The sequence below is a fragment of the Phaethon lepturus genome, unplaced genomic scaffold, assembly GCF_000687285.1.
Source record: "Phaethon lepturus isolate BGI_N335 unplaced genomic scaffold, ASM68728v1 scaffold11398, whole genome shotgun sequence".
Classification (NCBI taxonomy): Eukaryota; Metazoa; Chordata; class Aves; order Phaethontiformes; family Phaethontidae; genus Phaethon; species Phaethon lepturus.
Window position 1 is genome coordinate 58,352 of NW_010559763.1, and position 27,370 is coordinate 85,721.

The following is a 27,370-nucleotide window of genomic DNA, read 5'->3' on the forward strand; positions in this document are numbered from 1 at the left end:
GTCAAAGGAACGGTTTAATACACCAATGAACACCACCATCAAACAACCCTCGGTACCCTAATCCTTCTTCCAGATTTTCAATCCTCTTTGGAATGGACAGGCTACGTCAACACAAAATACAAATCAGAAAACTAACAGCGAGCAAACATGAACTTACAAACTGGAAGCAGCTTCTGACGCTCGGCTCGATATTGCTGCCCCCGAAGGAGGCCACTTCCCCCAGCTGCCGAGGGATCTGGATGGAGTCGTGCAGCAGGAGCCCCAGCCGGCGCTGGTCACAGAAGCCGGTGGAGCTGGCCACTTGCTTGAACAGGTCTGGAGGAAGGAAAAGGACACCCGTGTGAAAGCATCACAACTGGGATATGGCAAATCGCCCAGAAGTTTGCATCGTTTCAAAGGCTCACAAGTGTCGTCAACAGCCTTGGTGGACGTGAACGCACGTCTTCAGTTTGGCTGCTTCTCTTCCCATAAACACTGGAGGTTTTTTTCAGTTAAATAAGCAGTCTAGTGGTAATTTTTAATAGCATTATGGGCTTGTACATGGGAAGAAAGGCCATTATCAGACAGCACCTCTGGCATTACTGATAATAGCAGCTGTGACTCTATAACACAGCTAACTAAACAGCAGGATCTTTGAGTGACAACAATATAAATGTTTTAAAAATATTGTTTAACAGTAAAATAATCTCATACAACATACAGTGCATTTTCAAGTCTTAGCAATCAACGTGTAACTCAGAGAATCCACTTCTCTTTCAATTGAGTTGAACTGAAAAACAAGAGCTCCCTAACTTTGATTTATCATAATCTTTTAATCCAATAGTATTTCTAAAATGAAGGAAAAACATTATAGCACAACAGACTCTGCCATCCACTGGGAATGTTAATATCATATTAAGTTTTTATTTCTGAAGTGAAATGTCACTTGAAGCCATGTTGTGTTACTGCATCGTTCTAGAAAAGAATCCTTACAGGACAGAATTACTATGCCTTTGTAAGCTCAACTTAATTGGGTAGGAATCAGTTATACCGCACATACATTGAGGAGGTTTTAGAGTTCATAACAATAAGAAAAATCAGGTTAGCATTAACTGAAATATTTATTTGGTAATACCCCTGTTGACAATACATGACTGGAATAAATTCTCCTTACTTTTCATAGAGTTTAAAAAAAAAAAAAAAGAGAGAGAAAAGCAGACAGAATAAAATAATACCCTCTTTTTGGAGCCACCTTAATATTTCACCTGACTCCAGGGATACAATTACCAAGGTGCTTCAGCACTGCTTACGATAACTTTCCTAGTACTGCTTAGACACCTGCTTTCTTCCAAAGAAACAGAGGAATGGATATAGAAAGGATTATTTTTTAATTACAAGAGTTTCACTCTTGCCAAGTTGAGTTTTATAATAAATAATTTTTGGATAAATCCCTCCATCACCTCTGCAAGCCTGAAAACTTGTGCTTTAGCACAACCAACTTTCCGCTGGTGCAGAAATGAAAGAAAAAAATTTTAAGGGGTGCGACTCATTGCGTACTTGCAGCCACAGCAATTGCACTACGACTTCGGCATGAATGGTGAAGCCAGACTACAGCTTGGCAGAGACAATTCCTTCCTCTCCCACAAATTATTTGGCTTTCAATTTCCCCATCATTAAAACATTAAGTGTTCTACAACCTTAACAAGGGGCGTTATGCATTACCATGCACACACACTGCAGGAGACAATAAAATATGAATAAATGTTTTCCTTTATAACTTCTATATTCTTCAATGAAATAACATTTTGAAAAAATATCTGTACTGAGTAATTTTCTTAAAAGAATTTCTGAATACTTTTTCACAACACCCACGTGAACCATCTAGAAATTTAAACTGTGACATTCATAGTGATTGCCCTAAAATCTGATCCAATTATACATAGTCATGCACAGATGCTGTTGTTGGAACTGTCTGGTTTCTCTTTAGCATTCTTCAACTTTCATTAGTAGAAGAACAGAATAGTAACAACTGATGAAGAACTGGTATGGTACTGGGTCAAATCCTAAAGGTTTGGTTTTCTAGTTTTTTTGTTTGTTTTTTTTTTTTAAATGCATGAATGAGTGATACCAGTTGAATTTAACCAGAAAGCTACTCTTCAGAACTACTCTTTTCAGTAGATCTTGTCTGGATCCTAGCCTCACTAGCGAACTGATTCATTAGTCAAATAAAACTTCCAAGTGGATTTTTTCCAAGTATTTCAGGGTTTGGTCTATTAAAATATACAGAATTTGCTTACCTTTAATATTTATTTAAAGATAGCAACTTTATTTAAGCACAATGTACATAGTAAGACCCTGACCACATTGTGGCAAACTTTTTAAAAAGGTAATATATTTTAAAATGCTGTAAAGCAAGTTGTCCTGTAGACATGCATTTCTGTGCATGAAGGTGTGCTAAACCAGTGGTCTCCAAAGTGCGGGGGTGCATCCACCACCGAGGGTGCACAAGACAATCCACTGTAGTGAGGTAAGAAAATATTTTTTTTGTTCTGTTGATAAATTAAATACAAAAAAATAGTGCTTATTCCATCTTTATCTCAACATCTTAAATGTATATTTTTGTTTAAGTTTTATAATGTATGTAGTATATTAGCATGGCAGTACATGTGTATAATTTATAAATAAATATACATCTATTGGGGGTGCATGCTCAAAAATTTTTTACCCATTAGGGTGCATGATCAAAAACGTTTCGGGATCACTGTGCTACACTACCTAAAACCATATGAATGAATACAAGCTGGAGCAAATTAACACACTTTGCACCTGGACTATCTAAAAGAATGTCTCTGTATGCTACTTAAATGTTTATGCAATAAATAGGAGGAATGAAAACAGAATATAAACATAAACTAAACCAGAAAGAATTACATTGACTTACATCTGTATTTATCTTCCAGGTGTGCTTTACAAAGGGATACAACACCAGTTTTGAAAGATAAGACACGGATCCTTCCTGTTCGACCCCTAACGAAAAAGAAACATTGGCTGATAAAATGATCCGTTCATGTAATAATTTGGTTACTGTACCGTTGTTCACCGCAGTATCACAGTTGTCATAAATGAAGTCCCACACAGAACCATGTTGCACATGGCCAGTTATCACATAAACTAGAAACGAAATATAAATATGGTTGTGGCTCCACAGGCATAGCTGAATTGGATCATGCCATTGTATCAATTCAACCAGAAATGGCCTTGTTTAGAAATAACTACTTATCTCTTTTTTATGACAAACATGAGAGTAAAAAACCTTTAGCCTATGCTTATTCGAAAAGGCTTCTCTGTGAACTGCTGCTGAGCTATTCTCGGGGAAGATGAGGTCCCTGACAGAACAGAAAACCATCCCGTTTGTCAAAGACAATACAACTTCACTTTCATTAGAAATGTGACGTAGCAGCCGTTGATAGAAAGTCTTTGCTTACTGTCCGTCAGCCTTGCCCTAACTTGTTTGAGAAGGCAATACGGAGACAGGCACGAAAAAGCAGCCTCTGCCAGCAGTGTGCAGCAACAGAGGCACTTGTAAGACGTTCAGGTGAATGATGAAGCTTGCCTAAAAATCATGAGAAGGCAGGCAGACTGCACAGTTATGCCATTAACAAGACGGTGTGGTTCCTCCTCGCAGCATTTAAAGCTGCCTTGCGCAGTACCAAGGGGCTGGAACGCTCCACACCAGTCCCCGCGCTGCCTCCGGGCAGCCTTCCCCTCACGCTCACTCCTGCCCTGTGACGCGCCCGCCCTATTACTTTTGCTTTTTAATGCGACTGTGGTAAGAACATCCTCCTCTGTGCTGCAGGCGATGCAACGATGAACCTTCACATCTTCTCTCAGGCATCTGGTTTAGGTCAATTTACTTCCAGTTGCCGGCTTCCCCCAAGAGTTCTATTTCTGATAGCATTTCAGACATGTAACATCTATCGCAAATGAAGATACAGACAAAGGAGGAAGCTAATGTCTAAAATTGACTTTTTGAAGCAGAGCCTTATCAACAGCTTTGAAGCGTCACCAGTAAGAACACCACTGGAAATAAGAGAAGTCACGCACAGGCATGCCACTGCACTGTTTGGCAAAGATGCATGTTGTCTTTTTAATCCTGCGAAAGCATCGTAGGAGCCAGCGGTGCTCATTTACCAGCGCATCTCCCCTGCAAACCCTGTAAAAGGTGCAGACGGAAACTGGTGGACGAAGCCAAATTTAGAACTTGTACCCTTTTCCGAAAGAATCTTGCGTTTTTCATAACAAATAAGCATTTGTTGTTTACCTATGCTCTCCACACTCCACTCCTCTTACTCCTCTCCCTCAAATCTTTTCCAAATTAATTATCATCTGTGCCCCGAGAAACTCCTGCTGATGAATACCAGGCTCATGCAAATTATACAGGAGAAGAATGAAGAATGATGATTTCCCTGCAAGGCATATTAAATTGAAACTTGCACGAATCATGAGTTGTTCAGTTCACTCTCCTCTCCTCCCAAGTCAAACCAATAATTTAGCATGCTATTGCAAATGAGCATGAGTGACTGATCAATTAAAACAAATCTGAAACGTGCTGGATTTGCAGAGCTGTGCCCATAATTAGATCAGTCATTGACTGTGAATTTGATTAATATCTTTACAAATGACAGTTTTCAATTATAAGAAAAGTAAAGATTCAGAACATTTAATTAAACGTCTCCAGTACTGCTATGCACTTCAGTTGATCTCTGCCTATTACGTTTACAATGAAAACTAAACACATGTAACCCCAAGGTCACCACTCTTACCAGTATAATTCCAACCTGAATTTCAGCAAAACAGTTACGAGCTTTCCTCACACATAAAACACCTTTCTGTTTCATCGTATCCTGCAATATACAGTTCCCTAGCATACCTAGGGAATTGCCTGGAGGCAGCCGATTATAATTTCTAATGTTGTACTTTCAGCACAGTGCAACATAAAGAAAACTAGACTGGACACGGCAAATCCAAACCGGATGGTCCAGCTCAGGAGCAGCCTGTAGAACGACCTTTAGTTCCCTCTCTGCCTCTAATGTAGCTGATTTGGATTAACATCCCAAGTACATCTTTTTTGTTTTTCGCTAACTGGGTGTCTTCATTCATATGTTACTTATAGCTGATGATAATTCAGAAGTGGATCACAGTTCTGTGACAGCCAAAGCAGATTAAAGAAATAAAACCTGTCTCTTAAATGACTATAGCCCCATGCCACACTACCGGTACACTACACGAAAATATAATGTAATCTGGGTAATCCATTTCACAGGATACTGCAGCTGCTGCAGAGGATGTTACAAGCAACTGGCTTATAGGAGATGATCCTGCAGAAGAGACTCTGTAGAAATCTGTACTTTTGTTTTTTCAGGTGATCTTTGAAACTTCAGTGCTGTGATAAAGGGTGGATGGAAGAACAATGTTATGGCACTTCACTTCCATATGGTTCCAAATGCCAATGGAAATATAAGAATTGACCCATGTCCTTCTATTTCTATAGGTATATGTTTATTTTGCCACAGTAATAAGCATGTCTGGCTGAAGGTGGCTGATAAGAACTTTAAAAAAAACAAATAAATACTGCTACTGCTGTCTTTAATCAAATACAAACATAATGGCTTATTCTAAAATTACCTTAGAAACGTGTGTTAGAATTTGTCTGTGCATTATGAGCAACATCATTAACCCACTGAACATCAATGACCATAAATTTTCTGAAGGTAAATTTACTCTCTTGTATTTATACTTATGGTGCTTTTTATGATCAAGTATTTTAGATGAAATATTTCTCAAATCTCCTGAGACAGACTGTAAGCACAGCAGATTATAGACGAGGCTCTTCCATCTTTGAAGAAGAACTACAGACTGAAAGCTACAGAAAATGGACAGCTCTGAAAAGGTTTAACATCCAGAAGTAGAGACACATGCAAGAATCTATATGATAGTGTTTACACCGTTGCTTCTTCTCTTGAAGGTCTTTATCTAAATAAATTAAAAAAGCCATGCAAAGCCGTGACCTACTGAGGACACGCAGTGCCCGAATTGCTCTGAGCACAGAAATCTGTTAAAAAAGTTGTTTTCCAGCTCTCTCATTGCTTAGCTTAATAAATCTGTGTTTGTAGGCCTAACCAAGGGCTGTATTGATTCAGCTAAATGCAGCCATTAAACCATTAGGTTTAATAAACTTTCACTTCAACTACCCTTTTTTTCAGCTTCCAGCCATTCATCTTCCAGTGAGACAAACGGCTCATTACCCCTTCCCCTGTGCTGGGACAGCTCCTGAGCACCCCACGTTCAGAGCACCCCTACATACGTGTCATAGACATTCAGCAGCCAGTTGAGGCACATGTCCACGCAGAGAGGAACATTGACCAGGTTATTGTGCTCTTGTTCCAGTCGATCATAAATGGTGGTCAAGCAGTTAATGATCTGCAGAATATCCATGGGCTGGTCATTTTGTTTGAGGTTGTGCTGGTCCAAGGCATCACAGGCAGCAGACAAACTCAGGAGATCCACTGTTAAAATAAAAAAACAACCCCACAATAAAGACTGAAGAGAAACAGTGGTTGTATTACCCATACCCAAAAAGTAAACCGAACAATTTACTTGCCTTACATACCTGGCCAGAGGACGTTTTACGTCCTCTGAAAGTCACGTGCAAGACTGGTTTCAAGACTCCTACGGATGCACTGTTTATTCAGCTGTGGTCTTAGAGGGCAGTGTTTACACAAGTGAAATCTGTTTCATTTTTAGCTGTAAAGTACCTATTAAGCTATTGGATCCTATGGAAATACTACACATAAATTACTACGTAAGTAAAAATTACATCTTTCATGTAATATTAGCCTTTTCAGATAGGCTAATATTTGACTACTGTATTCACCAAATGTGCTCTAAACATAGTGTGTGTCACTAGCTTTCCTGAGACATGCCATCCATTGCTTACAGAAGTCAAGCAATCTTAACTGAACCAAACTCTACAAGGAATATACAAACAAATCACAACTGAACTGGGGTTAACCTCTCTGTTACTTTTCCTCTGGCGAGAACAGGGAAAAGAAAGTTCCAGAAACGTTAAATGGCCTATTTCAATATTTATTAATGAAATTTATCCATTTTTAATTCTGCTGAGCATTTATATTTATAAATACCTCTGTGACTTCACAGAATAAGACACATTTAAACTTATCAGTCAACATAAAACAGAGTTTTTTGTCACAGACATTTAAAAACTTGATTTTCGTTCCAATTTAAGTCTGTTGCATTTTAAAATTTGGATGTCCATGGCAAAACAGAATGTCCGTTTCTCAACTCTTAGTCTCTGCACACTGCATCACCAGCAGCATCACACTTTGGGGATACCAAATCAGAGCGTTATGGGATGTTGGTTTACTAAGTAGAAGAAGAATAAGAACAAAATAAATCAAAAAAATTAGGCTATTGATGCACATCCTCCTATTGCCACATGAAAACCCTTTGTAATTCCCTGCAGTGAATTTCCAGGGTGTGAGCAATGGAGATATTAAAGCCCAGATGCTGTTAGTCCTGCCTGTACCATCAGCAGCCACAAAGTACAGCACGATTAAACCTGACTCGAGGGAGTAGCATCTGGCCCAAAATGAACTACCCCGAATCACCCAGGAAATTCTTCACAAAATCGGGAAATGAAGTGACCCAACTGCAAGACCAGTTCTTCTCTCATTGGAATAAAAATGTGTCTTATTGAGTCCTGGTAAGCAACATCTCTCGGTAACACCAAGAAACCCCAAACGTGCAGAGGCTAAATGCAGAACCCCATACAGGAATTTTTTTAGAACTTGATCCAGCTTAAGGGTACATTTGCCAAATTCACACTTGATTATTCTATTTTACCAAGGATGAAGCTGACCCTTTGATGTCCTAGTGGAGATGACAAACACTTCAGCTGCACACCGGGCTGCTTGGTAATGCTGCGTGGACAGTACACTGGGGTTTCATAATTGCCAACAGAATTTCAGGAGTATAGATTTTATTTGAATTCAGCAGAACTTCTGTTACTAAATCGCTTAAGCACTTCTGAAAGTTTCACCCTGTTTGCTTAACATACCCAGTGCTAGAGGAAACAAAGAAAAATAATAAGGAAAATAATAAGGAAAGCTTGGAATGGCATCCTCATTATTATACCAAGAGATTTAACTTTGAATGTATGCTTTTGTGCAGGGTTTTATTAGAATTCTACTTTTTCAAATTACCATATAGATATTTATTAAAAGAAAATCTTTTGGAATACTGTGTTTAACTTACTAGCATATAAAATACAGCTATTCTAAGCTCAGTGTTATATCCCACAAAAGCATATTTATCAGACCCATTCCTAGGAGTCTCAGAAAGATGAGACTTTTCTTCTCATATATATAATATAATAATGTATTAGCCAAATTGGAAATAGAGCACTGCCTTCACAACACCTTTAACTCCGAGCTTTAGGCTGAACTCTCAGTTCCTTTGAGACTATGAATCAACGGTAATTAAATGAACCCCCAAGGCATCTGAGTGGCAGCTTAATTATATATGCAGCTACGGCTAAACATGGGTCATTCCACTTTGTGAAAGCTTTTCCTGCTAATAAGCAGCAACTTCTGAAAAGCCTTTCACCCTGCTTTTCATCATCCTCCTGTCCTATCTTGAAGTTAATGACACATGTTCATCCTACAACAAGCAAAAAGTTCTTGCCACACTCTGATTTAGGGAACTTCTTTTTATGGGAAGAATGTCTCTGGCCTTCACCACGCTAAGCTCCTCCTGCATCTTTCCCACCAAGATTAAAGAAATGGGGGGGGGTCCTCACCCAGAACCAGGAATTGTGTATTTCATTCCTGAAAGCAAATATGGAGGCCGCATGAATGACAGACTTTTTCAAAAGACAAGCCCCAACAGTCACATACGTATTGAAGAGTTGCATATTCATTGCCTTTCAGTGATTTGCAAAGCATTAATTGAAATAAACCATACCACTTTATGCTTTGTACTTTTTCTGGGTTCTCTGCCACCCTTTTATTCTCTTCTATTTAAAATTCCAAAACTGACTCCAAAATGTGTGTGAGCAGTACCTTCTAGCTTATTTTGAAATCTAAGTCAGTCATCTATATAAATATTTCATTGGCCACTAAAGCAAGAGAAAAAACGTTAGGATGTTTGTAAGTAAACACCAGCCTGTGGCCAGATTGCAGGAGAAGTATAAAAGATGACCTGGAATAACTAACTAACTGAAGGACAGAGGTGACAATTAACAAGCAGGAGAAAGTATGCTGTGGAGGTCACATACTTGGGGAAATCTCAATGTAGAGCTGGTGATAAAAAGTATTAATGGTGTTGCCAGAATGCAAGATCACCTCCTCTGTAATCTGCTGCTGCTGACTGATACGTTAAAAAAATGTATTTAATCTAGCCTTGTATAAAATTAAAGGAAAAAAGCACCCTAACAGAAGCTCTTGAACATTTTCTTTTGCTGCATTTCCAAGAAAAGTTTGTGAATACATCTTATTTTATTGACATCACAATATTCAGATGTGGTTTGCACTTGAAGATCAGATCTTTTAAAACTAGCAAAGCAAGAAAGTCAACATGCTTTGATGTGATTATCAAAGGAAATCATACATTTTTTTAAAAAAAAGGTACAATAGTTACACCTGGCATGCCCACAACAATTTCAAAGGCTGGGATGATACAGCCACACACTAGATTCTCCTAATGTAACACAATGTCCCAACATTTCTTTGTTAAGGATTACCATCTTCCATATTCTTATTTAGGCTGAATGTCCTAGTGTCTTGATGTTCATTGGTCTAATTTACAAACTGAAAAGAACTACTGTAAGAATAGTCCTTTTTTTTTATTCTTGCCACTGAGGAATAGGCTGCACCCCCACTTCTGCAGGCCTTCTGTCGCGCACACATCTTTAGAGCGCTCCTCAGTAGACAACATTGCTCTGCTTTTTACGAAGTTTTCAGAAAATAATTTTATTTTTTTAAACTCATGCTATCTTAAAACTGAAATAAAAAGTAAGAGCTGAAAGCAGCACCTACTGCAGGTGGAATTTAGGGATTTTTTGGCTATGTGTAGGAGCCTTAAAACCGAGCACTGTGCTCTATTTCTATTAGTGCCAAACTGCAGAAAAAGAATTTTGTAATGAGTTGGGGTTTTTAAAGAAAAAAATCTGATTAAACTGAGTTCACAAATGACATTGAAATCATAGAATACACAAATACAACGATGCTGTCTCCAAGCAAAAATATTTGTAAGAACAAAGACTGCTAACCAAATTCCTTAAATACTTCTCCTTAAATACAAGTATGAAGAATGTGCTAAACTAATCACTGTAAGCGCCACTGCATGTCTCTGAAAACATCCATTCTCAGAAAATCTACCAAAGTGTAACCTCGAGAGATGAACTTCAGTGCATAATTACAATTCCACACCGTAAAGTCCAAGATGAGTCTCAAGTTATTCAGTGGTAGAAATCAGAGTAATATAGATAAAACAAGATGCAAAGTTTTGCACTTTCAGACATAAAAACCTGTTACAAGTTACACTTGTGCACTGCCAGCTAAAGAAACCTGTAATTCCAAAAATTTTCATTCCTTACTTCAGTGCTGCACTGATTTTGTATACCTTTCACTGCATATCACTCTAGTTTCTGTACACTACCTTTCCACAACGAGCCTGGCAGGAGTGCTGTGCCATGGAAAGATGTTTGTATTTCTGATCATCAAAATTCATTGTCACTGCATTTATGTTGAAACATTTCATTATGTTACAAGAATTTTCACTTATTGTTTATTTTTTTCCCCTCTTTTCCTTTTCTATTTTTTTATACATTCAGAAATTAAGTCTGTTCACTAGTGGAATTCACCCATGCTCATAAGCCTAAAAGTAAACATGCTCAAAAATATCAGGGTTTGACACAGTTCCAGAGAGCATGTGAGCACAAATCCAAACTTGAGATAAATCAACACTTGAGACATTTGCAACTGTGTCAGAAATTTAACCCCGTAATTAAACACCAAATAGTGAATGTTAAAATATTTTAATAACCTCCCAAACTGCACTGCCTAATAAGCTGCTTGCTTTGGCAACTGATTGGCCTGCCAAGAAAACTAGGAGCAAATTATATAGCTATCAGGTTACAATAAGCTGAAGAGGAAACATAACTCCAGTGACAGGTAGAATGCCATACACCAGCTGAGAGAGTTAAAGTGTTATAACACGCACATCCCTAATGTATGGCTGATGAGAGACTTCTGAACATAACCAAAAGCTCAGGAAAAATGACGCTAAATGTTTACTGTGATGATCTCGTCTAAAGGCAATAACCCCTCAGGGTTAAAGATTCAACTTAACAAACCATTAACAACTCCAGCTCTGGAGCGATTATTTCACCCCAACTCTCCTCATTCCCAGCACACGACAATCCTGTTCGCCTGGCCCTGAGCTGTAAAGCTGCGGCTGACACAGGACGTGGCTCCACTAACGAGCGCAGTGAAAATACCTGGCTAAAGAGTATAAAGATAAGAAATATGCAGGGGATGTTAGTTCTGTTTCTGACCCGCTTCTCTGTCTTATGAGGGACAGATCTACAGACCACCCAGCACTTTGGTTTTGTAAGGAACATGCAAACCAGTGGCAGCAGAAGACCCTTCAGGTGAGAGGTTTCCATGCACCAGGCGGAGCTGGGGGTACGCGTGGGGGTGTTTGCTTCTGCAAATTGTGAATAAACGTGTGAGCTGGTTACAAAGTCTTGCCGGCAGCGGGTGAGGCACAGGCACATACTTACGGCAGAGGGCTTTCTGCAGCCTGCGGAGTTTCATGGCAGTCCTGTACGCTGAGAACCTGACGTTGTTCAGGTCAGCTGTAGGGGGGGAAATATTAAAATAAAAGATAAGCTTTACACGTTAGAAATAACAGCATTTTCTTGAGTCTGGTTAAATTGAACTAGAATATTATACTCATTGCTGAAAAGAACAGAGGAAAAAAAAAAAAAGTATGTTAGAAATTCTACTTCACTGAGCAAAGGCCCTCAAATCTTGACAATAAATCATCCAGAAGAAAAAAACTAAGTCCTAAAGTGTTATTTCCTTTCGTTCAAAGGCACTGAACTTAAGAGCACTTGAAAGGACAACATCAGTGACTGCAGCAGCGTTGTCTGAAAACACCGCAGCCTTTCACACCGCAGGCACTGCGAGCGAGATAACAACCTGAAACTCCCCCTTGTCCGCCCGACGCACCAGCCAGGCTGCGTGCAGGCAGCCCCGAGAGGAGCTCTGCCCAGGAAAAAGCAGGTGACTCTCAGCTACCGCTAAAAAAAAAACCCCAACAATGAAACTTTTGTGCTTTCAACCCAAGCAGAGCCCAGCCATGCCCTGAGACGTAAAGCCTTCCCGGCGAGAAGCCAGCTCACCCAGCCAGGTGAGCTCCCAGCGGCAGCACAGCGGGGAATGGCACCCGGCTGGGAACAGACGGTGTGGTACCATTTTCCGTACAGCCTTCTCCAGCGGTTACCAAAACGAGGAGACCTGCACAAGTCCCCGCTGGAATAGCTCAACCACGACTTGCAAACACCGCCCGGGACGCTGCAGGGACGCACACCAAAGCAGGCACGCCGCACCAGAACAGGCGAGCCTCTCGGCCTCGGCAGGCTCGGTACCGGCCACCTGAATGTTATTCAGCACCAAATTCCAGTGATCTCCACAGCAAGGCACAGCAACTGGTCTGTAGCCAAAGAAGTGAATACTAGATAAAGCTGAACAGAAAGGAGGAGGTTTGGACAAAATGTGTCTTGGACCAAATCTGGCCAGGAAAGTTGATCCACTTACGCGACTAGATCAACAGATACCTAAGCTAACCATGTATAGCTGCGAGCTGGTAACTTCATCAAAGAGAACCCGGGTAAGCCATCACGGTTGCTGTTTTGGGGGAGAAAGTCCACGAACCGATGCCATTTCCCAAGTGGCATTGCCAGCTCCTCCCAGGGACGCTACGGGGCAGCCGCCCTGGGGGTGAGGAGCGGCGAGGGGCACTCTGCTGTGCTGCAGTCATGGCCCCGTCACCTGCCCAACTAATTCCTGGGCACAGACACTCCTGGGCGTTGAGGGGGTCTAGGGACCGCTCCCGACAGATCGGTGGGCATCTTGTAATTTAAGGGTTTTCTAGCCCAGGAATGGGCTGTTTGCGCCAGCCCGCCTCAGCACCCAGCAACACTACTGAATGCATTTAATGTACTGATGAAAGCCGCGGGGCCTAAGGAGTTAATGATGGGAAACGTTTGAAAAATGTAAACTACTTGTAAATACAAAAAGAACATACACTGGCTCAGAATAAAGGTCCATTTAGCCCAACAAGCTGCCTCTAAGCCTGGCAGACTCTTAGAGAAAGAATATGATGAAAAAGAAGGCAAATACAAAACAGTTCCCTGCTGGCATATGCGCTGAGGTGCTATAAAGCTGTTTGCAACGTGGTAGTTCGGGTATAACTATCCCAACATCATTTACAATGCTGTACAGGTATAGGTAGCAGAGGGAATATAGTCTCAATTACATTAATTTTAATTAAGCTGTTCTGAATGAGTAATCTGAGGTTTGATAATTCAGTAGTTTTGTATACCTTAGTAAAAGCTGCGGAACATTTCTAAAACGCGTCTTACAGCAGAAGGGATAGTTTCAGCTTTGTCTTTGCACAGACCCACACACCTTTTAAAATGGGCAGTTCTCCTGCATATCGTTCCTGCCAGCTCCCTCTCTCACAATCATCCTGACAGGTCCAGAAGCCTTAATGTGGTGTAGAATACAGCGAGCCTTTTAAATAAAGCGACTTAATTTGTCTTGAAGGCCAATTAATAAAGCAGTCCCTCGCAAACGCGCTGTGACTTCAGTTACATTTTGTACCCTTGTTGTAAATCTGCACTTGTATTCCAAAAAACAATACACACTAGATTACACATAGCATTAGATAAAATGAAGAAGCCTTCCCTAAATTTTCCCTGAGTGTTCTGAAAAAAAGCTTCTCTACTTATTATTTGTATTTCAAGAAATATTAGTAAATATAGATGCATATTTAAGGCATCGATCAGGGCAGAAAGTATGATCCATGAAGACACTTAATCCTGAAAGTGCTGTAGTTTACATCTGTTTTCCTGTATATGTAAAACACACTGAATTTGTCATCAACCTTAATGACGTTGCTGCCAAGAAGCATCAGCTGTAAATGATCAGGAGCTCGTTTCGGATCCCTCATCTCAGCTTTTGGGAGAGTATCAGCAACGTCTGCTTTTGGCTCTGCGCGCTGAGGCCAAGCGCAGCCGTCGCGTGCCCCCCCGCCCACCTTCCGTGCTGTGAGCAGCGCCCGCCCGCGCCCGGTCACTGCCCCGGTGGCAACTGCTCACCTCACATCTTCCTCATGCCGCCACCTCCCTGCCCGCCACGGACGGCTCTCTGACCAGCTGGTGACAGTCATCTGAGGTCACTGGATCTGAATGATTTTGCTTTTTCCACCCCCCTACTCCTACGAAACTGCTGGTGATCTCTTCCCCCCCCGCCACCGCCCCCGGAAAGAACGCGTTTCTCTGTGGCGCAATTAGGCCTCCTCCTAACTGAGTTCAAAGTATTTCCCTTGCTGGCATATGACGCCATTTACATGAACCACAGAACATAAGACTGTCAGGGAATGAGACTCGGTCACCGGGCTTGGGAGCGTTGGAGGTAACACCACCGCTAAGCGCAAGGGAAGAGACTTCGAGCGCGGCTGCGTAAGCCTGGCCGCAAGCCAGCCCTTACTGCTGGGATCGTGCAGGGGAGGCGGGAAGGGAGGGAGGAGGCTCAAGCAGCAGCAACCTTCCGAGGGCCGATGGAAACACCAGTAGTTCCCCCTTCCCTGTGGTTGGTTTTTTTTTTTCCCCCCTCTTCCTGGGTCCTGAGGGAAAAAAATCTGATGCTCTCGCCACTCCCAAACAGCTGACTAAAAGAGTCAGGGCCCTCTGACCCTTGCCTACAAAGCTTTTATCAGCTGCGAGCAGATCGGAGAGCTCCATATGCCACGCGTGCCTTCCTCCAGCCCCTTCCTCCCACTCCTAGAAAGTATGCACCGCCTCGTCACCCGAATGAGGGGGTCAGAAGCCTGAAAGCCCTTGGGGTATGTGAAACTTTTGTTTAATGATACTCCCAGTCCTCGTGGCTCAGAAGGTAACTTTCAAGTTTTGAACAAAAAACGTAAATGCTCAAGAGCATAATCTGCTTATGGTCTGAAACAACGACGTAGAGGAAGAGGTCACCTGGCCCCTGGAAAGAAAAAGACTGAGGAAAGGATCACACAGCAGTATTTGGTGACACCCATATTTACATCCCAGAGCAAAGAGAAATCATGGTTCTTCCATCGCTCAGCCATGAACAACCCGTCTGTTCAAGGAATATAAATCTTTCTAGGGGAGAAGATTTAAGATTGTGTTACAGAAGACCTGTAAGATGGGGCAGGTGCTTACAGCTGACACCTTTGCAGCAACGAACAGTTCCCACCAAGACAGCAGTAAGATCTCTCCATGATCTTCCTAAGCTTCTCCCGCAGCCCTCCGACTGTCGTGGTGAAAGGAGTTTACTGCTAAAGCATCAGTGACTCTCAGAAATCAGGAAATATCTTTTCACTTCTTTATTCTTTTCATTACAGACATGACAAGCACTTCCCTTTGCTTCATGGCAACTAATGCAGTAGGGACAAGGTTATCTAGAAAAGTTATTTCCTCCATGTCCATCATGTGCCTAGAACATACAAATACGTTCATGTTCATATTCTTACGCTCATTCATACTAATATGAATAACACTGAAGAAGAACTAGTGCTCTTATTACATGTGCAGCTTTAATGAAGAGGACTTCAGACTGCTGATAGGAATAACTCAAATCATAAATATTATGGAAAAATGATCAGATAATTAAATCCTAACCTTTTCTGTGTACTTCTGCATGTTGAGAGAAATCTCAAAACGTAAGGGCTATGTTCTTCTTCAAAGAGCTAAGACAGCCTCATCAACACATTTTTGAATGTTGTATTTCTACAGTATTGTAGAAACAGCCATAATAGCAGATCCTTTTGCTAGTGAGTAATAGGGTAAAAAAAACACTCATCTGAGAAGTGGCCAGTGATTTGTATCAAAAATTCAAACCTCCTGCTGGAATGTCCCACTGACTACTGACACAATATCAACAAATAAGATGATGTAGACTTTACTATTTTTTTAAAAATCCTCTCATGCTAAATTCCAGATTTTATTTTGGGATATGAATATTATTTTAAGAGGGAAAAAACAGATTCTCATATCCTTGAGTCTTACTGCACAAAATAAGTTGGTAAGCAACTAAAAGCAATTAAAGAAAATCGCTTAATTTTATGGACAGTAATTTTTGCACTGCCTGGACACCATCAAACTGAAAAGAGCAGCTTACATGTTTCAGGTGATAACTATCTTAAGTGTAAAATTTGATTATTTTATATATAGAGTTATAGCTATATATAGAGTTAATAACGAACTTCTTTGACTGATTATTTTATATCTAGAGTTATATCTATATATAGAGTTAATAACGAACTTCTTTGAAAGAAACTAGATGCCATCAGGTCAAATATTCATCTTAATTTGATAAGATTTACAGTGTTTTGAGAGTTTTTTCACTCTCACTTATTTGTAAGGAAGAAAATGTGAACCTACAGCGATATACCTCAAAACCTGAGTCTTTAGCTTGTGGCATGTTTATACAGCTGTTCCTGGATACACTACCTGCCAGTGGACAAACTATTTTGGGAATTACATGTCACCGTTGTCCCTGACAATGCCTACCTAACAGAGGTTAAAAACTGTTTACTGTACAGCCCTGAATAGATCATAATTCTACTACCAGCCACTAGGCTTTCATGTTTCATCAGACATTAATGGCACTCTGACTTTTCAAGAAACTTCATCTCACGTTGGTTCAATGTAGCTACGATTCCCTGACTGGCTGATAAGAATGCTGGGTTCCTTCCTGCTGCCCAAGACCCGTATATAAATCTTTTAATGATGTCCTAGAGTGACATATATCGCCTCTTTAGGAATTGTAATTTAAAAATGCAAATGAGACAAATGTACAAAGGAAAGAAATTAATCAAGTAATGCTGCTTAGTATCAGTTGAATCTCAGCCATTGACTCTTTTATGGTAACAATAATTAATGCTATCAACTACATTGAGAATAAATAACAGTAAACAGTACTATACATACAGACAGTTTAACCACTCTCCATGAAACAATACAGCACGCTGCACTAGATCTGTCCCACTGAGTAAAAAAGCTGGCAGTGCCTCTGCAAATTAGTAAGTGGGAGGTACCCAGGGCACCAAAACACTACTAATTGCACGTAGACCAAGTGGATGAACACCACAGCACGTGCCAGCATCCCGATAACCGGACCAATTGACATGACCTTTGGGAATTTAGTTTTAACATGTAATGGCTTTTCTTTAGCCTGCAAACCCAAAAGTGTAAGAAAGGATAGAATATACACGTGGGTTATACCCCATCATGGGGTTGGGATGTGAGTAGAGTTTGCAGTCAGAAAGGTCAGAAACCCTTCATGTACGCTAGATGAGAAGTAGTCATAATGGAAAATCCTAAAATAAAAAAATAACAAACAAGCATTCAAAAATATTAATGAGTGGTGCCTGTTTGCAAACCAAGAGTGCCATAGTCTTGAGCAAAATGTTCCCATATTGGTCACCTACTCCACAACAGAACAGTACACTCCCTATAATACTCTCCTTCACTGCTGATATGCCTGTGATATTCTCAAGCGATGCAAGGTTAACTTCTACCATCTCATTCCTACTTCTCTACTATAGTAATGCGTATTGTCTATTAGGTGTGTGCCTACAGAGGATGCAATCACACACTGTTAGAAAGCCTACTCTAGGACTGACTACTACCCAAGGTTGACAGAACCCAACCAATCCTTTTTTCTGAAATGAGAAATTTTATCGTTCAGATTGTAGTTAGCTTGAAAAGGACATCAGTGAAAAAGCAACCTCTAAAGAAAAAATGTAAGGATCATCTCACTGGATTTCAGTCGAAATCAAATGACTGGTGTGTGCAACAGGCACACGTCTCACCAGTACAAAGGTGGAAATTGATTAGTTGATTATTAATAAACCTCATATTCAATACATGGTTTAGTTATTTGTAATAAAAAATGATTATGGTATAGAGGGGCAATTCAGCCTCTTCAGGCAGCATTTCAGAAGGACAAATTAAACTACACAAACCAAAAATGATACAGTTTATTCATCTTGATCATTCAGAGTTGGAAGCCCACATTGCTGCATAAGAGCAGCCAGCCACAAGATCGACACGGCAGCTGCTGCCGAAAGCCCGGTGGAGGCTCAAAAGCAGCTTCCAACATTCTCCCACCTTGTGTTAAGCAACTCTGACATTTCTTCCATGTACTCCACAGAGAACTGACCCCCATCCCTCCAAATTAAATGGAAAGCTGTCACCAGTGCACTGCAGTCTGCAAAGGTGAGGACGTTTCTCACCCTCTTGTCTTGCCTTGGTGAATTAGGAGAGATAAACAGCTGCACATGGCAACATTTCTGACTGCATCCTGCTACTGCAATTACTGTTCATGGTGACACTAATACACCTTGGGGAGGCTCGTACTGACATTACAGGGGAAGGCTGGAGGAGGGGGACACTAACAGTGTGGCACAGCAGACCAAGTTCTCCTGAGCCATCACTGCAAAGGTTACAGTAATTTTCAGCTCCAAGGCAAGGTACTATCATTCTGAGCTAAGCTGCCTGCCATTAAACGTTGACGCTCAGAAGACAATCTGAAAAAAATTAAGCAGTCCCAGACTGCTTTGATTCCAGCTCTTCCCTTCTCCCCCCTCACCCAAAGTTCCTTGAACTCTCCAGGACAATGAAATAACACAAATTCTCATTTCAGTGATGCTCTGGAGCCACCATAAAGGATGAGAAAATTTGTAAGGGGGCTGTAAAAGAATGGTGTAAAAAAGCAGATCTGCTGCACGGAACAGCTTTTGCAAACAAAAGCAGCTGGAGCAGTTCTTGGTACTTTGAAGACTTTCAGAGGGAAGTCAGAAGAAAATGGGAGTGGTTCATAATGGTGTAAATACAAACCGAGGGGATGTCTGTCAGCCTCTGAACCTTTGAGACTCACCACTGATTTTTTCTACCTTTCCTATTTCAGCATTTGTTTTTTTCCTGTGTTCTTAGTTTATATAACTAGTCAAACTATATCAACATCTACTAGATACATTAAATTATACAGCTAAGGTCATAGTTGCAAGTACCTGTTGCTACTTTGACTTGACCATTAAAGAACAATTAAGTCATTTAATGTTGATGGCTTATTATGTACCTTTAAGTAGCTGTAACTTTAAATGAAGAGTGAAAATTGCCCAACTTGAGTCAGGAATAGATGCTTCATTAAAACTAATAAAATGGCAATGTTGTTTAAATAATAAAGAAGAGCAGTCAAGAGCATGCACTTCAATATCTTAAAAGGAAAAGCTTCTGTTGAACGACGAGTTAGAAATTTCTGATGCACGTATTAAATCTCAAATAAAATACTTTGCCATTATTACTATTATCTTTATAAATGGCCATGTTTCAACAAATGAGCTCAAAGAGAATTTGAGAATTCTTCCTTCATGGGCAGGTTATTTTATAATTTCATTCCTATGGTTCTTTCTGCTTCCTCTGATGCAGTCCCTACTGAAGACAGGACACAGGAGTTCCTGGACCGACAATCTGATCGGGTACAAAAGTGTACGTAGCATGCTCCTACCCTCTATTACTAGTAGCAGATAATGCTCCCAAGTAATTTAGCTTCATTTTTATAAATACACAAACCTCTGAAGACAGCAAGCTGAGCCAGTAAGTTTGAAAGCTGGAATTAATCTATTTTAGCAAATTTTAACACAGCAATTTGTATGTGAATTGGATATGTGAAGAATAAAACTAATATTACTCCTTCTTCCTACAGAAGTGTCTCTTGTGTCTCAAAGACATAGGCAGATGAGGAACATTACCTTGTGCCAGGTTGCATCTTCCACATTCACGTAAAAAAATTAAGCTTTCAGTAATTTGTACGAATTTGTATTAGACATAAGGATCCCCTTGCAAATTATGATATACTGGCACATCACATAGCTCAATTATTCCCTACAGGCTAAGTGTAGGAGTTGGAAAATGGAAATGAAAACTCTTGACAGCATTGATGTGCTTGGTCTCACATTTTTGCATTTACCTGTCTTGCAGAATTCATGTTTTCTACCAGATTTTTAAAATGCATACATACCAAGCTTCTTACTAGCTTCTTCATATGAATGAGAAGCAAAATTTGGATCCTGATGTGGGGAAAAATAATAGCATCTAATGAATATGCAATACAAAATCAACTTCAATAATATCTTCTCAGATAAAATATTACTGAACAGTCTTTTCAGACTTCAAACATCCCATTATTACCGTTTTGACCTGAGGCAAAGCAAAGCACTGAAAATACATCAAGGGTTCTGTTCAAGACTAAACGGGTTATGCTTGTATTATGCAATTTGTATGAGAGTTAGGCAATGATGAATACACCCAATTCAAAAAATAAAATAAAATAAATTGGTAGGTTATTCAGTAGTACTTTTATCAAAGCTTCACCCATTGTGGCAGCGCACAAAGAATCACCTAGTCCAATCTGTTTTGTACACATATATGAACACCTAAGTTTACTGACAGAAACACGCATTAGGCATCCTTTGCTAAAATCAGCATCACATCCGTATTAACGAGCATTTAGTCTCAACCCCGAAAGAAATAAAGCTAGCCAGAAAGAGGACTGCCCTTTTGGACATTCCAAAACAGCAGGATTTTATAAGAAAAAGAAACAAAATCTGCCTAAACATGTTCCTTCTTTATGCAGTAAAATACAAGAATATCTTAAACTCTTGACATTTGGGTGAGCCTCATAGTGATAAAACTCAGTTAAACTAAATGCAAACTGACTTCAGCAATGACGCATCTTTTGAACTGTTGACCTGAACCCATCAGGACACTTTTCTCCCTTACATACAGTTACCTCTTCACTTCTTGATCATCAGGAGTGCTCTACCTGAAATAGGGTAATACCAGAATAAAAGCAGCTGCAACAGGACCTTAGGTCTGACCAACGACAGTATCAGAAATATCATGCAATCGCTGGATCAAAGGCGGCTGCGGAGTCAGAGTGCGGTTCAATTAACAGGCAACTGTTTGAAGAACAACCTGTATTAAAGGGATGTCTGCATGTGCAATTACTATTTGTCCTGAATCTTTTAAACCACTCACTTTAAGACTAGAAACATAAAGGAGACAAACAGGGCAATATGTTATAATTAAACAGCAAGTCAATACTTGTCTGCTTTTGCATTTGCTTAGCCTGAACTTATACAACTTATCCTTTTTTGACATACAAAGCTGTATTCTGGTTAATTTTTAAAACAAACTGCTGCCACAATGCTAATACTATAAGGAAAAAATATTCACGCTGTTTCATTCCATTTTATCGTATCACTTTTCTAAAGTATTTTTAGAATGCCTTTAACTGCAGAGCACTGTAGAGGTACCTGAGTTAGCCTGAAATAGATTATGCTGGCATAATTGGACTGTTTTCAGCAGCTAAACTAGAGTTTAGGAGGAGATAATTTAAGCTATTTTTCACCATGCTAAATAAGTGAAATGCACTGAATGCTGGATTTGACTGCGCTAGTGCTCAAGCTGGCCTGTTTAAAGCTGGTTTATGTACATGTGCTGTACAGACGTAACCTCCTTTATGAATGCAGCATATTAAATGGTATTTCTTTTAGAGAAATAGCTTAATTTTTATTACCCACCATTTTTTATTAACAGAACTATTAAAAGCAGAGTTAGCTATTAAATGGTCTGCGAAGCAGCCTATACTAGAGCACAGATTGACCTATTTTATCTTCTAGATGTCCTTCTGTTAATAAAACCCAAAGCTGCTAAAAAATAAAAAACCCTCCACCAGAGAGGCACATCTGAAGTCATAATAAGCATGCAATTTGGGTATTCAAAATGACATCATGACAGCTGCCATGCCTTCCAAGTATTGAAAGTGCTTTAAAAATAAAGCAGTGGTAACGCAGTTTGGCAAATTGCTTCAATTGGCTTCCTACCATCCAAAAGTCAACATTAACAGCAGCTTGGTGTAATTTTTTTCATCTGCCTTTTGTAAAGTAGATTAGACAGTGAAAAGATTCAGGATTTTTTTTTTATTTTATTTCTGTCCCAGTCTTTCAGTAAGAGCTTGCAACAATGCACCCAAATTACTTCGTAAACCCAGTGCACATTCCAAATGTGCTAACTGAAATATTTTTTTTCCCCTGCATGTTTGAAATGTGTTATTATGCCTTACATATTTCCCTTGCAAAAAATGTTAACCTTGGTAAAAGCACTGCCTCTCGCTTTCACTTAATTTTGTTCTTTACTACTTCTGGAAATCTTTGCCTTTTGATTGGGGGGGGGGGGGGGAGGTGTCTTACCTAAAGACTGGTAAAGCTCAGTCATCTTGGGATGATCCCAGCAGGTTGTTTGCGTCTCATGGCTACAAGACAAAACACGAACGTTAGCAAAGCAAAATTTCTATCTCCATCGCACAGCGAGTGACCCAGGTTGCACATCAGAGCCCGGTGCCAGAGCACCGCCAGCAGCCTGAGCTGCTCTGGCAGAGGGTCTCAGCAGCGGTAGGCATGTCTTCTTTCAACACAAGATGTTAACTCAGAGTGCTTTATTTAGGCATGGGCTCAAGAAACAAAATTAAAAGTAGGGCTAATATTAAAAAAGACAGCAAGTATTCAGATATGCCATAATGGTTTGGGGAATTTGTAAGCACACCCACCAATTCTTAAAAAGTCTTTGTTTCGTACAGATCGTTCTCCAGTTCCTTCGAACTTGGGGCCGGACATTTAAGAGGGCTTAGTTCTTAAAGCGTTTATGGAAATTCTGACCAGATACTGAGATCCATGGTATTTGTGACCTGCTTTATCCTATATGCTCTTTCCCACGTGGTAGGTAAGAGCTACCCAATGCAGCAGCTGCAACCCTTCCTTTTGGTCCAAACATCTGCACTAAAATCCCCAGGCGACAGCCCCCTGACCCACCACCGGCTTACACCGCTTTCCAGGCCAATGCCTTGCACCCCCCATATTGCTGCTCCCCTTGTTCCCTGGGTCTCCCAGGCCCTCTCCCTGGTCCCACAGGTCCCTGTGCGGTGCCAGGCAGCAGAGCTGTTGGGCAGCCAGGGAGAAGCTAAGGCGGGGTTATGAAAAACCCGCAGTATGACCAGAATGTAAACTGGACGGCCTCTGCATCGAGGCTAGCAGTCTTCAGCTTTGCAACACGACATGCCAAAAGACACGCAGTGTGAGAAAGCCAACAAAATAAAAGTGTTAGCGGGTGTAGTAGCAACTCACGTGTCTTGAGGTTACACATACTGGTTTTTTTTAATGACAGCATAGCTGATGTGATCATGTTTCCATTAACGTAGAAAACTTGAAAGAAAATTCTCCTTATCTATCCTGCAGCCAATAAAGTCTTGGTCACACATGCAATTCAGCTACATTGAAAAACAACCATGAGTATTCATAAAAAAGAATTTCTGGAAAGCATATGTAGTGCACAGTTGCTAGCAATCCCATTTGCAACTCCTGTACTTAAAAAGCTGACATCCTGGTTCCAACACGCACACATCATTTGGGAGAAAATATGCAGGAGAGCGGGACCTGACCCACAGCGCTGCGGAGCTCCTGGAGCTCCAAGAGACTAAGCCACAACCCAGCCAGCGGGCTAAATGCACCTGGACACCCAACGGTGCGCTGGAAGACTGATAAAGCGAGGTTGTTCTAGAGAACAAACAGTCCTTCAGTTCTCTTTTTGAGGCAGCGATGTTCCCAAGCACACCTCTAGCTGTTACAGGCTAAGAAGGGGTAAAATTTTCAATGAATCACTTTGACACCACGCCCACCCAAGGAAAAAAGAAAATCATGACATGTTTTCTTACTATGATTTAATAATATTGGTCTTAGAATTCTGACAGGCTGTCCATGTGAATCCTTTACTGGCCCAGTAACCTCTATATATTCAGTAGCTTACTATATATAATATTTCCAGATTTTGCCCTGTAACTGCAAGGAAGAATGAAAGGGATCAGAAGCACTAAGCATAGGGAAAAAACATTGCCCTAGTTGAGTACAGGCTTTTAAACAAGCCTTGTCTCATCAACCTCAGCATCCCCTACCCTTCTTAATTCCTGCGGTGGCTGAAGGCAGTGCAAGAGGGAGGAGGACACTAGAAGAGCAAAAGCAGTCTTGTGCTTTGCTGTGGTAAAAAATGAGTAGTGCAAAGGGAGGTGGCTGCAATCATATTCAGAAACCTGAGCCTAGTCTAGTTTTTCTAAATGCAGAAACTGGGTAGCTTCAAGTGAAAACCTGTGGATCTGAGCCACCTGCACCTGAGCTCCGGCATTTCCTACCACACTTGGTATGGGCAGGAGAGAATATAGCACCAGCAGCTTTTACCATACCCAGGTATAAACTGCATTTTTGAAGAAAAACTGAACCAGTTTCATTTACACATTGAGTCCCTAAAAGCTTGGCTGCCAGAAGCCCCAGCAACCCAAAGGAAAAGAGGAAGGGAGTCTATTCATCACAGAACAACCCTGTAGCCAGAGATGCGACAACTCAGGTGAACGGCCTTCAGACCCAAATAAACATTCGCAACCACAGACCCGGGACCACAGTTTGTTTGCGTCCCATGTCAGTCCCAGATCAATAGTTCCCCAGGGATGAGCCTGACCGCCCTGGCTTGCTTCCCCACAGGCAGGTAGCCCCAGAAGCAGGGGATACTTGGATAGCAACTGTACCATGGTTTATATGCCAAATCATGTAATAAAAATGAGAAAAAAGAACTTACGCACACAGTTACAAGAAATCTCTGAAAATAATCTGCATAATTTTCTTTATGAAATTAGTTTGGCAGCCCCAGATTGTTCTACGGATAAACTAGACCACTTCAGACTCCATAGCTGTTAAGCTGGTAGCCTTCAAAGGCACCGATTCCCCCTTAAAATATTGAAAAGCCATCAGATATCTGGCAAAGGTGTATCCATGTAGGATTGTGGAATTCCATGCCTGTGCTGGATAGAAGAACAAAAGGATCATCTTAGATGTGGAAAACTATTATGGTTGATCACTAATCAGCATTATATAGATGAGTAATGTATTGATTTCATTTTTTATGGTAAGTCCCAACCACCTATCGGTGAATTTAATGTGCATGGTTTAAGCTTATGGCAGTTACTAATCTTCCTGAAAATACGTAAGTGATTTTCCTAAGATCTTGCAAATAAAATTTCCATTGCCAAGGAAACATTGGACTCCAACTGTTTTCAGATATTTTTAATATCAGTAACCCCAAACCACTACTTGGTGTGCTCTTCTTCAAAGCAATTAACCTTATACCGTGGGATATGTACATTTTGTAAGGAATGATTTTATTCACTTCATCTGCAAGTGACTAAGACCGAATTTGCAGGGTAGGTGCATTTCCCCTCTACCCCCGCCCTTTGCTTTATTTATAAACTTGGTTACAACTTAGAGGAAATACTCCTTCCTTTAGGCAATAAAAGTCAAGCCAGTAGAGACCCTAACTCTTAGAATCATAGAATCTTTTAGATTGGAAAAGACCTTTAACATCATCGAGTCCAACCGTAAACCCACCACTGCCCAGGCCACCACTAAACCACGTCCCCAGGTGCCACATCTCCTGCCCCTGCCGCCCTCCCAGCAGTGACCACCCGTGGGGCAGAGTGCCCTGCTCCCGGCTCGTACAGCCACCCTCGGCAGTGCAGCAGGGATCGCTCAACCTCGTCCCCTGAAGGAGACCCAGAGACGGACTCTGCGCTCATGCAAGATAAAGCAAGTGTTTTGAAGGGAACCGAACCTTGGGCGTTGTGATTTCTGTAGAGGTTGAGTGCCCGTACAGAGCCAGGGCAGATTCTGCTGGTACTTTACATGCAGAACACACGAAGGCTGCAGCTATTTCGCTCCAGCTAAAAGGCGTTTGCCTCTTAACCGAACGTTTTCAGCTCTGAAAGGTATCAACGATTCTGCACACAAGGGCAGCTCCAGGAAAGGTTAGATTCCATCGAGGCTATTCTTCATAAGCCTCTTTGCCATTTTCAAAGGCCAGTTAATTGTGAGCTTTGGGGTTGGACCGGTGGGGGAGGATTTGTGTGTATGCCCTCATTGTGAACACCGTCTGAAGTGAAATGCCAGCTCAGCAGTTTCAGGCAGCCTCAACCACACTTGGGAATGCTGTAGCATCCTTAATAGGTCTGCAGCAAAGCGTCTGCCAGAGTTTCAAACTCCGGTGAACAAGGCCCTTTACAGTCTGCAAGTCAGAAAGACATGAAAAGCGTAGTCTGAGTCCTCTTGACTAACAGCAGCTAAAGCGGGGTGAGAATATGTGCAGAAAGAAGTACTCGGGATGCTCTTCCAACAAACCACCAACATAAAAAGGCATCAGTGCGCATAGTCGGTAGCTGTGCCATACTGCACAGGCTCAGAGGATACGTTCTTCAATTTGGCTCTACGTTTAGGTCAACTAAATTGGTCACTAGCTTTTAAATCATTGGCATTTTGCAACAAATAAAAACACAAGTGGGCTCATGTGGCGTATTTTTCTCTTTCTCACATGACTTAACCTGCCAAGGTGTAAAGGAAATTAAAACCAGGCCTGAAAAGGAAAAGAGCAGCAGCGGATAATGGTGACACCTGGGCGCTGGCGTGACTGGCACGCTAACTACACTGATAATTCAGTGGGATGAAAGCATAGTCTTCGCTTATTACATCCTTTGGGAACCGCAGGACCACTTCATTAAAGGATGATTATATTATATTTATTATATTATATTATATTAGCAAGGATAATTTTTATGTGGGGAATTCTGTCACACGATGCCTGTGTGAACTCCTCAGTTCCTGCCAAGAGCAGAGAGATTTGTCTCTCATCACTGTCGGCAGAGCCAGTAACACACAGGATTGAAAACCTGAAATCAAGGGATGATATCCTAACTGACACCCTAGCTGAATTACAGTTCCCTTGTTATAACTTGATCAGTCTGAACAGTTATTTTGTCTTCCTTTGTTTTATATTACTTCTGAGGAACAGCAGCAGCAGTAGGAATGGAGAGCAATGCTCCCCCCACCCAACTTCTCC

General features: G+C 41.0%; 1 protein-coding gene across 1 annotated transcript in view; it reads right to left on the reverse strand.

Annotated features, from left to right (window-relative positions):
- DMD (dystrophin) overlaps positions 1 to 22,697 on the reverse strand; it is a gene marked incomplete at its 5' end in the record, with an annotated part of 78,415 nt that extends 55,718 nt beyond the window's left edge. The window contains 5 exons of the mRNA XM_010293480.1: positions 158 to 315; positions 2,921 to 3,006; positions 6,344 to 6,545; positions 11,843 to 11,917; positions 22,636 to 22,697. Of these exons, the coding sequence (XP_010291782.1) occupies positions 158 to 315; positions 2,921 to 3,006; positions 6,344 to 6,545; positions 11,843 to 11,917; positions 22,636 to 22,697 (583 nt within the window). The remainder of the gene's footprint in view (positions 1 to 157; positions 316 to 2,920; positions 3,007 to 6,343; positions 6,546 to 11,842; positions 11,918 to 22,635) is intronic.
- Positions 22,698 to 27,370: the final 4,673 nt, after the last annotated feature.